We start from the raw sequence: 16,046 nt of genomic DNA, 5'->3' as shown, positions 1-16,046 counted from the left end.
CTTAAAATTTTCTAGTCTTTTACTCAGTTTATACGGTGTTGATTTCACTCAGAATTAACAGTTTGACTGGAGACTGTGCGACTTGCTGGAACTACGGAGGTAGGTTGTGGATTCAGTTCTATTTTCTGTTTGCTGGGTTTTCCAGTTCATTGCCAGGTTTCATTGCCATTGAGTAAAGAATCTCCTGATCCTGGAATCTACTATCATGTCAGCCTTCACAGGGTGAAGTGGCCCCATGGAGGGCCAGAGTGCCTCGAATATCCTGGTCAAATTAGAGGGGATGGGGTGGGGATGAGGGGGGAGGGGGTGTGTCCGGTGATAGGGATGGAATTAGAATCTCAGAGCCGGTCAGACCCTCTATCTCTGTGTTGCAGCTACCAATGTTTGAAGTGCTGGAGGGTTGTTGGTAGCTTCTTGGCATACAGGCAGAGCATGTCAAAGTGCTTCATTCACTGCTTTATTTCCAACCACCACCCCTCCTGCCCAAGCTGCACCACCCGCCCCCCCCACCCTGCACCACCCCCCCGCCCTCCTCCCTTATTCTCCAGTCACTTGCATATTTTCAGATAGGGCTTTGAGTACTATTCTAACCTGTCAATCCCGCTGCTTTACGTCTGACCAGAGCTTTCCTTCTGCAAACTGCTTTCATAATCTGCACCTATGCTCCTCTGCCCTTGGCTTAGTACCATTTTAAATTAGAAATTCTTGATGATATTTGACTGAAATGGAAAGCCTGCCTTTTCAGTAATGGCTTCTTGCAGTCTCTTAGTGATTAGTTGGTTTCAATACCTGAAGAGACTAACCCGATACATGGAACACTATGTGACAATTCAGAGCCTATAATTTTATGCAAGTGTCAGCTGCATGAATTACAGCTAGATTTGCACATACAAAAGAGCTAAAACCTGTTTCAGGCATGCACCCTAGATATCCACAGATGAGTCAATATTATCACAGTTAAACTACAAAGGTAACAAAATGATAGACAGGAAGTCCTCGCCTCCCATATTGGGAAATGATAAAACATATACATTCTAGAATGGAGTTATGAAAATTGCAAAGGATAGAGAGGATTTTATTCTGCATTTAACTGATGCTTTAACTCAACTTGAGAATATTTTACGTTGATCCCTGGGTGCAAAAATTGTAAAACAGAAATCAGTGTGACCAAGTAATTGTACCGTAGGGGAACAGGAAAAGGTCCACTCCCACTGAAAAACTCAACTACCTTCAGCTACCTTTATATCTCAACTTAACTCAGGAGGCAGCACAGTGGTTAACATTGTTGCCTCACAGTGCCAGGGGCTCAAGTTCGATTCCCAGCATGGGTCACTGTCTGTGTGGAGTCTGCATCTTCTCCCTGTGTCTGCGTGAGTTTCCTCCGGGTGCTCTAATTTCCTCCCACGTTCTGAAAGTCATGCAGGTTAGGTGCATTGACCCGAACAGGCAATGGACTGTGGCAACAAGGGGAATTTCACAGTGACTTAATTGAGTGTTAATGTAAGCCTTGACATGCACCGGAGTGTGGTGACTAGGAGATTTTCACAGTTATTTAATTACAGTGTTAATGTAAGCCTTACCTGTGACTAATAAATTAATATACTTGACATGCACCAGGCTGTGGTGACTAGGAGATTTTCACAGTAACTTCATTGCTAGTGTCAATATAATAAACCTACTTGTGACACTAATAAATAAAAAAACTTCTAGTTGAGTTCACATTTTTGAATTACTGAAAGAAGTTTGTAAATGGGTAAATAAAAATCTATTTTACATTGTCAGGTGAAATTATTTATTTGTGTCACAAGTAGGCTTACATTAACAACGCAATGAAGTTACTGTGAAAATTAAAGCAAGGGCTGTTCTGCCTTCACATGATTAGAAAGCATTTTGCTATACTTTTCAGAGGAGTGGGAGAATTCTCACCAGTGTCCCAGCCAATATTTATCTCTAATTCAATAACACTAAAAACAAAAATCTGGTCATTGCAACATTGCTGTCAATGAGATCTTAATCTGCACAAATTGGCTGCCCTGTTGACTTAAAGCACTTTGGAATTCCTATAATAGCAAGAGGTGCCATACAAATGCAAGATCTTAATTTTTTTTTCTGTTTTTCCAATCTGAAAATCTCTTCCCAAAAGACTTAATAATGGAATAATTGGAATCTTTAAGCACCGAGCCCAATAGCTTTTTTGTTCATAAGGGCATCAAGGGTCATGAATGGTGAGGAAATGAGAGTTGAGGTACAGATCAACCATGATTAAAATGAATAGGCAATGTGGGCTGAATGGTCTCTTCTTGATATAGGAAGGAATGGTCCTCTTGATATAGGGAAGAATGGTCTCCTCTTGCTGTAGGAAGCTTTGAAAAAAGTACAAAGCAACGGACGAGTACAAATGTCTTTTACATTTCACAACAAACTATGAGCTGGTCATAAGGAAAACTGAAGTGCTGTATCTGTTTGACTTTCTGTACACACTGCCCTTTTCACATTTTCTACGGGAGGACTATACTGCACTACCAGTTAAAACTAGGTCATGTATTTCAGTGAGTCTATGTAGGTCATATGTTCTTAGCGGGTGAAAATGGTTGGCAATCGCTTCCCTCTGCACCGGACTATGTTAAATTTCCCCTAAAACAAGCCAGATGTTTCTTTGCTAGGGCTTAGTACAAATGTCAAAACAATATGAACTGTGCCCCCTCATTGCTGAGGAGCTTGGAAACAAAACAGAATTGTGACTGGCTGCTCCAGAGTCAGCAGAGATTCATTACAAAGGAATTCATGGGCTGTGTTCCCACAAAACTTTCACCACAGGAAAAAGAAATGGTGAATATGGAGTGTGGATTAGATAAAACAAATATTAACACAAAATAATCTCTTTAACTGTCTGGCCTTAACACAGAGGGATACCACCTGTTTTAAAACCATACTAGTTATCAGCATTTGCTATATTTAGAAACTCACAATATTTTAACATGACTACCTCTACACTGGCAGAGCCCATTCCTTCTGTGCTTTACAAATATAAGACTTTGGATTAGGAGTTGTGATCTGCAGCAAACAACATCACGAGGAAATACCCCAAGCCATACCAGTGATGTATCATATAGCGCTGATTTAATGTACCCACACTGGAGAAATGGACTCCAATGCATAGTTAAGTCATAAGGAAGGGAGTTCAGGAGAGGTGAAACTGAAGACAGGGAAAGTTCAAACTTTCCTTCTGTATAACATAGTCAAAGTAATAAAACTGTTTACCTCTCTGGGCCTCTTTTGGCCCAGACACCTCTTCTTGCTACGTTGGTTGAAGGAAAATCTATAACTGCTTCTCTGTTCTGGCCCTGATGATGACATGAAAGCCAATATATGTATTTACAAAAATAAAAGGACCCTGCTGACTTCTAATGGTGTCCTTCCAGACTGCTGAGAGGCACAATTTAAAATTGGAAGATTCTGGAAGAGAGCAGGACCTTGGATAGATAATTCCAATGGGTGATTTTAACTGCTCACCCAGGTTAAAAATCCACCTTGCTACTTCAGTGCCTGGTGCAGATTTGTCCCAAGGTTCTGGGACAAATTGATCCCTGCTTCTGCCATTCAATAACTAAAATGGTAGCGTCAGGAATTTGAGAGCCACTACTGTTGTTTGGCTTCAGTTTCTTTATGTGCCCTATGGTTCCTCCCATCAGTAAGTTCTTACATTCGCTTTTCCCCTCTGATTCTGTTGTCTGACCGGCTATAATCCAAGGATATGGCTCTGTACCACTTACATTCTGCTAATAATTGGCACTCAATACACAAATATGTATGTCTAAAAGGTATTGGAATATACATATATTGTCAATGATGAAAGCAGAGTTGCCTTTACTTCAATGAGTAAATGACAATAAAGTAAACAAGCTACAAACCTAGGCACTGTCCAATATTGCAGAACAGAAAGGATCCCTTACTCCCTTTGCGTCTGACATGTGGTTCTGCCTGCTTTTTCAGCTCACATTCCAAAAAAGGGGTGAGGGATTCTTGGCAATATGATTAAATATGATAAATAGCCAACTATTTATTCTGCTCATCACCAATAAAAAAAATTAAATAATTCACTAAAATACTTCAGAGTGCAAAGTATAGCAGATGCTGGAAATCTAAAATAAAAAACAGAAAACAACAGAAACATTCAATAGATCAGTGGTGAGAAGAGGCAAGTTTAATGTTTCATGTCTATAACTCTGTCTTCCTCTCTTCATGGAGAGTTATGGGTCCGATTCTCTGGCCATTCACATCAGTGGGATTCTCTGGTCCTAATGCAGTGAAAAGTCTGACAACACCAGGTTTTAGTCCAACCGAGTCATTCGCCTGACGAAGTTAGTCATTCACCTGACGAAGAGGGAAACCTCGAAAGCTTGTGAGTTTACTATCAAATAAATCGGTTGGACTAAAACCTGGTGTTGTCAGACTTTTTACTGTGTTTACCCCAGTCCAACGCCGGCACATCCGCATCATGCCTAATGCAGCGAACAGAGGTTTGGCCGAGTAACAAATTCTCCATGCTCGCTTGCAGCGGTGGCAGGGCTGGAACAGCTGGAGAATTCCAGCCGATGTTTCAGGTCCACAGTCCCCTGTGAAAATGATCAACCTTAAACAGTAATCCCCTACTTTTCTCTCTTCACAGACGCTGCCTGACCTGTTGAATATTTCCAGCATTGGCTGTTTTAAAATCCCTTACTTCAAACCAATGGATGTGCACAACTTGAATCAAAGGACTAAAAGCGACCATGGTGGAAAATGTTACACTTCACTTTTAGCTGTGGTTTTTTTTTGAAAAAGTAGTCACAGTTGTGCTCAAAAGTCAGGACAAATTGCAAAATTTGCAAACCATGGAAATCCTAATAGGTTGCGAGTCAATTAGGTTTGAAATGCAAATTGTGGCCACACATGTGAAATTCAAGGTAGCACTAATGTTTGACAAGCAGAGATATCCACTCACCATGAATAGTGTCTCATAGTTTTCAATTATCTTTTGAACTACGTTGATGATGGCAGTACTCTCCTCGGCCCGAGCTGAGCTTTGGACACTGAACTCCTTGTCTGAGCTCTTCTGTTTGTGGAGGAGATTGGGGCCAAAGATTGTGGCAAGGTTAAGTGAAGTCATTTTGTTCCCAGTCACCTAAGGAGTAACAAAGCAGGATTGAAGTATGAAAGCCAGTGTAGACATTTGAATAACACAGAATCTGGCCAATTTTGACCCAGCCCTGCTGGCAATAATGGTGATTTTGCCCCTTCAGTATACCCACCTGCTGTCATATTAATCTCTCTAAACCCAGTTGCAGGAAACTCATCAATATTTGAGTATCTGGAATCAATGACTGCATTCAGACCCCAATATGATTTCAGCTGACAATTACTCCAGTAGTTTCAGACCCAGAATTGCCATGAGAATGGGGAGGAGGAGGCAGGATCATGGCCAGAAGAGGCTGAAATAAATGAACATTTTGGGTTTGTTTTTAAGGTTTGCTTGTGGGGTAGGAGTGCTCCTACGTATGCCACAAGCAATTCTTGTCCCCGGCTTCCCTCTCTTCCAATCACAATCAGCTGTTTCTTTTTGTGCTCTCCAATCCCTGAAGGTTGAGGCAAGAGTTCAGCCTTGGGATGATAAAGATGCTCAGGAGCCAAGATCATTACAGCACATGTTTCACCTTCAAAGAACTCTACCAAATTGGTTAAATATGATTTTATTTTCACAAAACCATGCTGACTGTCCCCAGTTACCTCGAGCTTGTTTAAGTGCCCAGCTATAACCTCTTTAAATGATCGATTCTAACACCTTCTCCATGACAGACTTCAAGCTAAGCAGCCTCTAGTTTCCTGTGTTTTGCCTTTCTCTCTCCTGAAATAAAAAGTTTTTTTGCTACTTTCGCGTCTGATGAAACCTTTCCAGAATCTAACAAGTTGTGGAAAATTAACACCAACGCATCTACTACCTCTCTTTTAAGCACCCTGGGATGATATCTGTCAATACGCAGAAATTTGACTGCCCACAGCTTCATCAGTTTGATACTTACTCTTTTCCTCTTTAAGTAACTGTAGAAATTTTTGCTACCTGTTTACACATTCCTAACCATCTTCCTCTCGTTATAATTTCTTACTCTTGATTAACTTTTAGTCAGTCAGCCTGTTTTTTTATATTCTAACCAATCATCTGACGTATTACTCATTTTTGCACACCCATTTGTTTTTTCTTTAAGTTTGATGTTTTCCTCAACTTTAGTTAACCAAGTCGGGAAATTTCACAGTAACTTCATTGCAGTGTAAACGTAAGCCTTACTTGTGACTAATAAACAAACTTTAACTTTGGGTCCTTCCTTTTGAATAAAAGTGATTGGAAGAGAGTGGATATTGGAATCTGAAACAAAAACAGAAAGTGCTGGAAAACCTCAGCAGGTCTGACAGCATCTGTGGGGCGAGAATAGAGCCAAAGTTTTAAGTCTAGATCATCCTTTGCCAGAGCTAAGAGCAAAGAGAATCAGAAGGGATTTATACAGAGGATGGGAAGGGGAAGAGGGGAGTGGAATTGGGCAAAAGAAGTGTAAGTGAGTATACAGAAACTGCTAAAAGTGTCCATTAAATGAGCAGAATGCATGAATGGCAGAACAGAGGTACATGTGGTTAAGGGACTGCTTGGGAATTATGGCAGTAGCACTGAACTGGTGGGGAGAATGTTCTGAAGTTCAGAGCATGAACTCTCTCCTCCACCTTCGCCCCATTTCATCTCATTGATCCATTCATTTTATCATCCTTCTTTCTCACTTCCATTTTTCCACTTCTGCATCCCAGCTCTACTTCTTGCCCCCTCCCCCTCCCCCTCCTTCAGGGCTACTGCCAAAATCCTCCAGGCAAGTCCCTACACCATCTGTACCTTTGTTCTGCCATTCACGTATTCTGATCAGTTAATGGACACTTACCATCTTCTCAGTCTTCTGTACCCCATCTACATTCCCTTTGACCCATTCCACACCCTCCCCACCCCTCCCACCCCAAACCCTCTCTGCTGATTCTCTTTGCTTTTAGCTCTGATGAAGATTCAAAACATTGGCTCTATTCTCTCCCCACAGATGCTGTCAGATCTGCTGAGATTTTCCAGCCTTTTCTATTTTTCCTTCCTTTTGAATTTTTCTTTATAGTAGTAATATACTTATTCAGAGTATTCTGAAACATCCCCTTAAATGTTTGCCATTTGCTTCTCCTCCCCTAGCTTAGTATCCCAGTTCACTTCACTTAGCGAAGCTTTCACGCTCACGTAGTTGCCCCTACTTAAGTTTAAAATACCAGAATAGATTCACTCTTGTCCCTTTCAAACTAGGTGTGAAATTTGGTTGCTGCTATTAGGGATACCTATACTCCAAGACCATTCATTAATCCTGTTACATTACAATAATGTAACCTGCTCTCTGCTTGGTTTCAGAACATGCTGTCAAAGGAACTAACTCAAGGGAATTCTAGAAACTCATTTGGGATACCACAGCCAATCTGATTTTTCCAGTTTTTATGTAGATTAAAGTCATCCATGACTATTGCTGTCCCTTTAACACAAGCACCCAATATTTATACCTGTATACTTTGTCCTACATTGTAGTTACTGTTAGGGGTCCATTGACCAATCCCACTAGTGACTTATTTTCCCTACTATTCCCCATCTCCCCCCAAATTGATTCTGCATCCCAACCTCCTGAGCCATGGTCCTCTCCAACTATTGCACCAATGCCATCCTTGATCGAGTGTTATCTTCCACTTTCCCCTAGCTTCCTATTCTTCATGAATGTCATATATCCCTCAATACAAGAACCCAATCTTTGCCCTCCTGCAATCAGATCCCGATAATCACTATCAGATCATATTTATCTACTTAAGTGTGCTATGAATTTGTTTACTTTGTATCTAAATGCACAAAGCATTTGGAAGAGGGCGTACATGGTGTGATCAGCAAGTTTGTGGATGACACCAAGATGGTAGGATTGGCGGACACTGAGGAAGATTGTCAGGTGACACAGCAGGATATAGATAGGTTGGTATACTGGGCAGATAGATGGCAGATGGAATTTAATCCTGACAAATGCGAGGTGATGCATTTTGGAAGGAATAATGCAGGGAGGAGTTACATGATAAAAGGTAGACCAATTAAGAGTATAGAAATGCAGAGGGACCTGGGAGTGCAAGTGCACAAATCTCTGAAGGTGTCAACACAGGTGGAGAAGGTTGTAAAGAAAGCTTATGGAATGCTAGCCTTTACAGGAAGGGGTATAGAGTATAAGAGCTGTCGTCTAATGCTTCAGTTGTACAGAACGTTGGTTAGACCGCATTTGGAGCACTGCGTCCAGTTCTGGCCACCTTACTACCGGAAGGACGTGGAGACCCTGGAGAGAGTGTGCAGAGGAGGTTTACCAGGATGCTGCCTGGTATGGAAGGACTGGGTTATGAGGAAAGATTGGGAAAACTGGGGCTCTTCTCCTTAGAAAGACGGAGATTTTGGGGATCTGATAGAGGTGTATAAAATAATGAAGGGTATAGATAGAGTCAACAGTGGCAGGCTTTTCCCTAGATTGGAGACAACTATCACGAGAGGTCACGATCGAAGGGTGAGGGGGGAGAAGTATAATTTGGATACTAGAGGAAGGTTTTTCACACAGAGGGTTGTGGGGGTGTGGAATGTGCTCCCAAGTAAGGTGGTGGAGGCAGGCACACTGGACTTGTTTAAGGTTTACTTAGATAGGCACATGAGTGAAACATGGATGGAGGGTTACACAAGACAGTTTTAAAAAGGGTCAGAGCCTCGGATCGATACTGGAAATGTAATACTACATGTTAATGTTTTGTCTCTTTTAATCCACAGGTGTCGGTCCACCTTGTGTCAAACGAGGGGCATGCACACGGTGGGTCGTGTGTGGGCTGCTCTTGGATGTTTGAAGAGTGGCCTAGTACTTCGTGTCATTGTGCGTGCTTAAACCTGGACTAGCAGACGGGCACCACAACAGCTCAGTGACTATCACTGCTAGCTGTGCAGATACATGGATTTGGGCCTGTGTCTGTGGGAGTTTGCGCATTCTCCCTGTGGTTGCGTGGGTTTCCTCCAGGTGCTCCGGTTTCCTCCCACACCCCAAAGATGTGCTCTTAGGCTGATCGGTGTACCAAATTGACCCTACACTATTCTCCCCTGAGTCTGGCTACAATAGGGGTACCATTCACATACACACAGGGCAAGGTAGGTGTAGGAAAATGCTTTGTTAAAATGGCGGCGCGGGCTCGTTGGGTCAAAGGGCCTGTTTCCCATGCCAGGTTGTTCTTTGTTTGTATAACAATGCCTTTCGTCTTCTTGCTATCTTTGTAACATCTAGTCTTGATATTTTGCGCATTCGTTAAGTTTCTTCTCTCTGTCCCTTCCTGCTATTCTCCAAACCTAATTTCTCAAGGTATTATTTACTCTCTTCCCTCGTCTCTACAGTTTAACATGCCATGTCTCTGTACATTTGATAAAATAGTACAAATAAACGTGCATTTATATAGCAGCATTCGCAATGTCCCAAATGCTTTTACAGCCAATGAAGTACTTTTGAAATGTAGTCAGTCACCATAGCAATGTGGAGAAAATGGCAGCCAATATTCACACTGCAACATCGCACAAACAGCAATGTGATAATGACCAGATCATCTGTTTCCGTGATGTTGCTTGACGGATAAATATTGGTCAGTGAAACCAGGGAGGTCTTCCCTGCTCTTCCTTGAAATAGTGCCATGGGATCTGTTGCATTCACCTGAAGCAGAAAAGGCAGCTTCAGCTTAAGTCAACAAAAGCACCTTCAACACTGCAGCACTCCCTCCATAATGCATTGAATTGGCAGATTTTGAGCTCAAGTCTCTGGAATAGGATTTGACTCAGCGACATTTGGATTTAGAAGTGAAAGCACTACCCACTGCCAAATCAGTCAACACCCTGATTCTCAAATGGACTGGGTCTGGGATCCCATGATCAATTGCAAAAACATTTTCTTCTTTACCTTGAAAAAAACTTTAAATGTATATCATGTATATTTGTATATCTATGGTTCTATGTAATATTGAATACATTTCCAGGGTTAACCAGTTTAAACTTCAAATTATTTCAAAGTAAATTGGGACTGCTGCCAAACTCCACTAAGGCATTTTACTAGGATAATAATGGCAATAAATTTGAACCGTTCCTTGTTGCCAACCTAATGGAATTAAAGAGTCAACTGTCACTGTTAACTACAACAATTGCATTGTTAACTATGAAATAAATTAAACATTTATAAATTTTACTTTGACATTTCCAGAAATTTGGATGAAATTAAAATTTAAACTAAAAAAAAAACTCATCCATCAATTCAACTAGTTGGGGGCCAGGAGGAAATATATACAAGGCTCAGATCCAGGCACTATTAGTGGGAGGAGGTGAGGGTGTGGAAAGAGAAGGGGAGGAGGCAGAAAGTAGAAGACAATAGAGGGAAAGATGAGGGGAATACTTTCAGAATATATTTTGCCAGTTAACTGTTGGCAACATAGGTACATGAAAACAAATCAATGCACTCGATGGGATCTTCAGTCGTGTTCTCCTACCTCCTGTCCATCTTTATCCAGGGTGTCTTCAGCATGATTTGTTACCATGGCAAGGAACTCCATAAGTCTATGCAGCGTGTCACAATTACACGGAGGCAGGAGATAAATGAGAAGCTGCAAGGCATTGAGCTGTTCATCCTGCTCCAGTACTAAGATGAAGAAAGACAGTTTCTGAGTTAAAGTCAATGTCACTGAGGCATAGTACGAAATGAGAATTAACAGGTCGTGTTATACTCAATCACAAGTAAATTAAAAATCGTTTGCAACATCTCACTATGCACAATACTAGCTTTCTGACTGCAAATTGTCTGAAGTAAGCCATAGGTTTTAGGCACTCCATTAATGATTTGATGGGGGAGTCATTTGGCTTGGAACAGTAATCATGTGTAGACTACATTTCGGACTCCTTGCAGGTGGTCTTGGTAACATGTGGCTTCACAAGGAAGTGGGTAGGTATTGCAAGAAATATTAAAGCAGTCCAGAACCAAGTTTATGTGCAAAAATAACGTTTAACCAACGGTGGTAGTCTGCATGGCAGCATGAGGATAGAGAACCAAGCTGGTGGGACTGAAAATCAAAGTCAAAATTACAGTATTTATTGAAATGGTGGAGGAAGCCAAGTGGTCTATACATCCTTCTCTTCTTATGTTCATGTGTTTGGAGTGGAATTTGAACCTTGCACACTCTGTTTATTGGCAGGAATGACACCATCAAGCCAAAGGTATATGATGATGTGATAACGATAGCAATATTTTCCATACAACAGAAGAAAGATAAAAATACATTATGTTATAAAGACATACAGATTATGTAAATACAGAATGATAATATCATCTTACAAAGTGTACTGATGAATGGAGTGTAGAGCTCTCTAGTGAGCAAAGGATCTGGTATATCCCTCAAAAATTCCTTCAGCAAGGCTCCGACATCATGAACACTGTGCTCTTCATCAAGAACAACATCTGCACCACGATCAAATTCCTCTCGTAACTGTAAGACGAAGAAAGAGATAAATTTAGTCACAAATGTAAAGTCTGAATTTGGAAAACAGAATGTTTAACAGTAATAGTGTCTCAGTTTGAAAGGCTATAGCAGGGTGAGTGCAATACCCTTTCAAAAACTCAGATCAGTATAGCACCATGGACAAAATGATTATCATGGGCACTTCACAGGAGTGTAAACAAACTAAATTTGACATCAAGCTAAAAGGAATTGTTTGGAGGTAGCACGATGAGTTAACATCAGAAGCATACATGAATCTGATTTAATAACAATGTCAGATCACATGGCTGAGATACATCTGGAAGAAGAGGAAGCTCTAACCTCATGTCGAATCTAAATGCGTAACTTCTGGCTGTGAATAAAGACCACTGGATTTGAGAAACTACAGATTCGGATAGCATATTTTGGGAGAATAGATAATCCCCATAAGCCCTGCCTTAGACCCCAACCACACAAAACAATGAGCAAACACTTAGTTAAGATGTAAGTTTTGAAGAGCTTCTTAAAAGAGGAGATAGTGTATAACTGGTTTCCATGTTAGAGCTCCAAATATCCTACGTGTACAATTGCTGAGAACTGTCATGTGTGTGGACACAGACACAACAAGATTAAGGCTAGGGTTTTCCTGTCGGTTGTGATGGGAATTGCTGTGAGAGGGTCAGCAGCCCAGCCAATTATCCATCATCTTTCAGTGGGACCAATGAGCCTAGCAGTGTGCGGGGCTGGAGAATCCCACCCCAAATCTCGGTCAAGTTGTGTGATATTCAATTTGATATGGTAAGCAGTGAATGGAGAAAGCTGCATTGTTTTCTTATTATATCCTGCACTGTGGTTCCTCCATTATACAAAAAATAATTTATCAGTGGTCAAAACTCCAAGAGGCAAGATAGCCAATTTTCGGATACTGGTCTCACAATAGGAGTCTTAACTCTAAAAATTGCATAGAAAGGGATTGTGGGCATGTTCCCTATGATGTTCTGTCCATTAAACAGAAAAGTATAGGGATCATGTTTATTATTTCTTAATATGCATTCCTTATCAGAAATTGCCAGTCTGGAATTAGTGCATGGAGTCAGCAGCAAATGAATGTGATTCTAACATTTGTGAAAGAAAATGATAGAATAGAATAGAACTTGTTCAGGCAGAAGTGGAAATTTATCTTTTGCTTCACCTCCAATATAACCATTACTGGAGATGAATATAACCATTAGTCTAAAAACAGTGAATATTTCATGTACACCTATATTTTTGCATATATAACGTACATCCATATGATACAAGCATAACACATTGCATTCTGCACTTACTGCAGTTGAATAAATGAAATAAATAAAACAGTGGGTTGTTATCTAGTAAGCTATTGCACTGCGAACAAAATATCTCGAACAGATATTTCCTGGTATTATGCATTTTAAAGTGTGGCCCAAAGGGAGCCTTACCAATTGAGGATATAAAGAATGAGATGGAAGATTGATGATGGTCTGAGCTTTCCTCTTAACTGTGTTGTTAAAGCGATTATTGAGCTGTGCCTGCTGTTCACCAATGATTTCACCTTCAGTGTTGACAATTCTGGCCAGCTTACTTTAGCATTTCACACTACACCAGACTGCCACATTATGTGTTAGGATGAACTCTGCCAGACTTCTGTGTACTCTCTCAAAAATATCACAACTCACTCCAAAGTCTTTCTGATTAAAAACATACACTAATTAGTCTTTTTAGGTGTTTTCTGTGAAGCTTAGCATCTGGTTGTATGTGTTCCCAGACACTTGAAACATTCTATAACCTCTATGAGTTGATCATTAAGATACAGAGGTTTGCACTTATGCAAGCCATTGCAATATAAAAGTAGCTCTTTATCACTATTGTTGTAAAGTGGAGTAGAGTAATTGTAAATTGAGGAGTAGAATGTTATTTGGTGTTTGTAGAATTCTAAACAAAAGCTAAGAGATGAAAGCATTGCGTGGTCCATTTAAAAGGTGGTGCTTCCTCTTTGCTCAGTGAGTTAAAAAAATGCAGGTGCATATGAGGGTCCCAGAGTGAAACATTTGTATCAAACAGCCAGGCAGCATATAGAACATAGAACACTACAGCACAAACAGGCCCTTCGGCCCACAAGTTGCGCCGATCACATCATCACCTACCAACCTACAGACCTATCTATAACCCTCAATCTCATTAAACCCCATATACTCATCCAGAAGTCTTTTAAAAGACCCCAGCGAGTTCGCCTCCACCACCACTGACGGCAGCCGATTCCATTCACTCACCACCCTCTGAGTGAAAAACTTACCCCTAACATCACTTCTGAACCTCCCTCCCCGCACCTTAAATCTGTGTCCTCTCGTAGCGACCATTTCAAACCGGGGAAATAGCCTCAGAGTCCACCCTATCTATTCCTCTCAACATTTTGTAAACTTCTATCAGGTCGCCTCTCAACCTTCGTCTCTCCAGGGAAAAGAGTCCCAGCTCCCTCAACCTAACTTCATAAGGCATGCCTCCCAGTCCAGGCAACATCCTTGTAAATCTCCTCTGCACCCTTTCAATAGCTTCTACATCCTTCCTATAGTGAGGCGACCAGAACTGCGCACAATACTCCAAATGAGGCCTGACAAGGGTCTTATAAAGTTCCAGCATTACCTCCCGACTCCTAAACTCAATCCCTCGATTAATGAAGGCCAGTACACCATACGCCTTCTTGACCACCTCTTCCACCTGCGAGGCCGATTTAAGAGTCCTGTGGACCCGGACCCCAAGATCCTTCTGCTCCTCAACACTACTCAGACTTCTGCCCTTGATAGTGTACTCGTTCATCCCGTTGGTTCTGCCAAAATGGACGACAACACATTTATCCGCGTTGAAGTCCATCTGCCACTTCTCCGCCCAGTCCTGCATCCTATCTATGTCCTGCTGCAACTTTTGCCATCCTTCCAGATCATCCACAACACCACCGACCTTCGTGTCATCAGCGAACTTACTTACCCATCCCTCCACTTCCTCATCCAGGTCATTTATGAAAATGACAAACAACAAGGGTCCCAGAACAGATCCTTGAGGCACTCCGCTGGTGACTGACCTCCATTCAGAAAAAGCCCCATCCACAACCACTCTCTGCCTTCTGCAGGCAAGCCAGTTCTGGATCCACAAGGCCAAAGGCCCTTGGATCCCATGCCCTCTCACCTTCTCAAGAAGTCTTGCATGGGGGACCTTATCAAACGCCTTGCTGAAGTCCATGTACACTACGTCCACGGCACTTCCTTTTTTGGCAGCAGTGTTGCCAAAACAACAAATTGGCTGATATATAAAAAAAATCAAGGGCCTATCAATTCAAATCAGGCACTTGGATATCAGCAAACTATTAGATTTAAATTTGACGGTTTTGGCAACCTGGGATCAATCATATTGTAGGGGATGTCACTATGTCATCACATGTATAAAAGGGAGGGGGCAGTGGGACAATATGCAGAGGGAAAGCAACTGACATTTGCAGCCTTATCCATGTTTTAAGACAAAGCCTCATCTCAATAGCGAAGAGGGCAGAAGAATCAACAGAGAAGCCCAGAATATTCCAGAAGACACCAAACCTGGTTGTAATTTACAAAACGTCTAAAAATGCTCATTTTTGGGTTAATAAGTGAGAACTGTGTTTATCTAAACATCATTCTATTAGAATTGTGTTTTATTCATTTGTTAATAGTTTTGTTAACTTATTCACGGTTAGATAAATAAATTGTTACTTGTTAACTTGAGAGTGTCAGGTAGTTATTTTGATGTAACCAGTAAAAGTTGCTAAAGCACAGATCATAACACTTCCCACCCACTTTTACTGATTATGAGACAATTACTGATTATGAGACAATCCTCTTTGAGTGGTTAGATGTTAGTACTCTAAGGGGGATCCACTTCTGTTTCATAACAATATTGATGCACAGAGCACTCAATTGACACTATTTCTGAAGAGTGACAGCATGTTCAAAGTAATTTCTTCCAGTTGTCATTTTATTTTTTAAAATTAGTCCCTCTAAAGCCACATCATCTACATACAACATTATTCCCTGATTTGATGCATATGGAAAATAACAGAGGTGATAGGACTCTGAGGACCACCTCTGTTTAAAAATATTAAAATTATTAATTAAAAAGCCATTAAAAGCAATGTTAAGGGCAGTTAGTAAGAAATGCCTGATCTGTGGGTTAAGCTCCATTCACATGCAAAGCAAGTAATCTTTATAACAGGATGTGAATTTACATTATGTCACATGCTGAATTAAAATCAATAAATAAAATATGCACAAAAGATTGGCTACTGGAGGTGACTGATGACCAGGTTCACAAGAGAAGGAGTAGTATCCTCAGTTCTGTATCAGCTTTTTGTGCTTTACACATGTATTTCAAAATATAATGGGCATCCTCACAAT

At 41.1% G+C, this 16,046-nt stretch overlaps 1 protein-coding gene across 5 annotated transcripts in view; it reads right to left on the bottom strand.

Annotated features, from left to right (window-relative positions):
* LOC145353375 (rho GTPase-activating protein 6-like) overlaps positions 1 to 16,046 on the bottom strand; it is a 554,657-nt gene that overhangs the window by 30,004 nt on the left and 508,607 nt on the right. For all 5 annotated transcript variants that reach the window (XM_080204082.1, XM_080204083.1, XM_080204087.1 and 2 more), the window contains exons 7-9: positions 11,466 to 11,616; positions 10,627 to 10,775; positions 4,985 to 5,164 (exon numbers count right to left, since the gene is read on the bottom strand). In XM_080204082.1, coding sequence (XP_080060208.1) covers positions 4,985 to 5,164; positions 10,627 to 10,775; positions 11,466 to 11,616 — 480 coding nt within the window. The remainder of the gene's footprint in view (positions 1 to 4,984; positions 5,165 to 10,626; positions 10,776 to 11,465; positions 11,617 to 16,046) is intronic.

Source organism: Carcharhinus amblyrhynchos, chromosome 15 (genome assembly GCF_965287045.1).
Source record: "Carcharhinus amblyrhynchos chromosome 15, sCarAmb.v2.hapA, whole genome shotgun sequence".
In the NCBI taxonomy this organism is placed as follows: Eukaryota; Metazoa; Chordata; class Chondrichthyes; order Carcharhiniformes; family Carcharhinidae; genus Carcharhinus; species Carcharhinus amblyrhynchos.
Note: the sequence above shows the minus strand (reverse complement) of the source record. Positions and strands in the feature narration are given on the sequence as shown.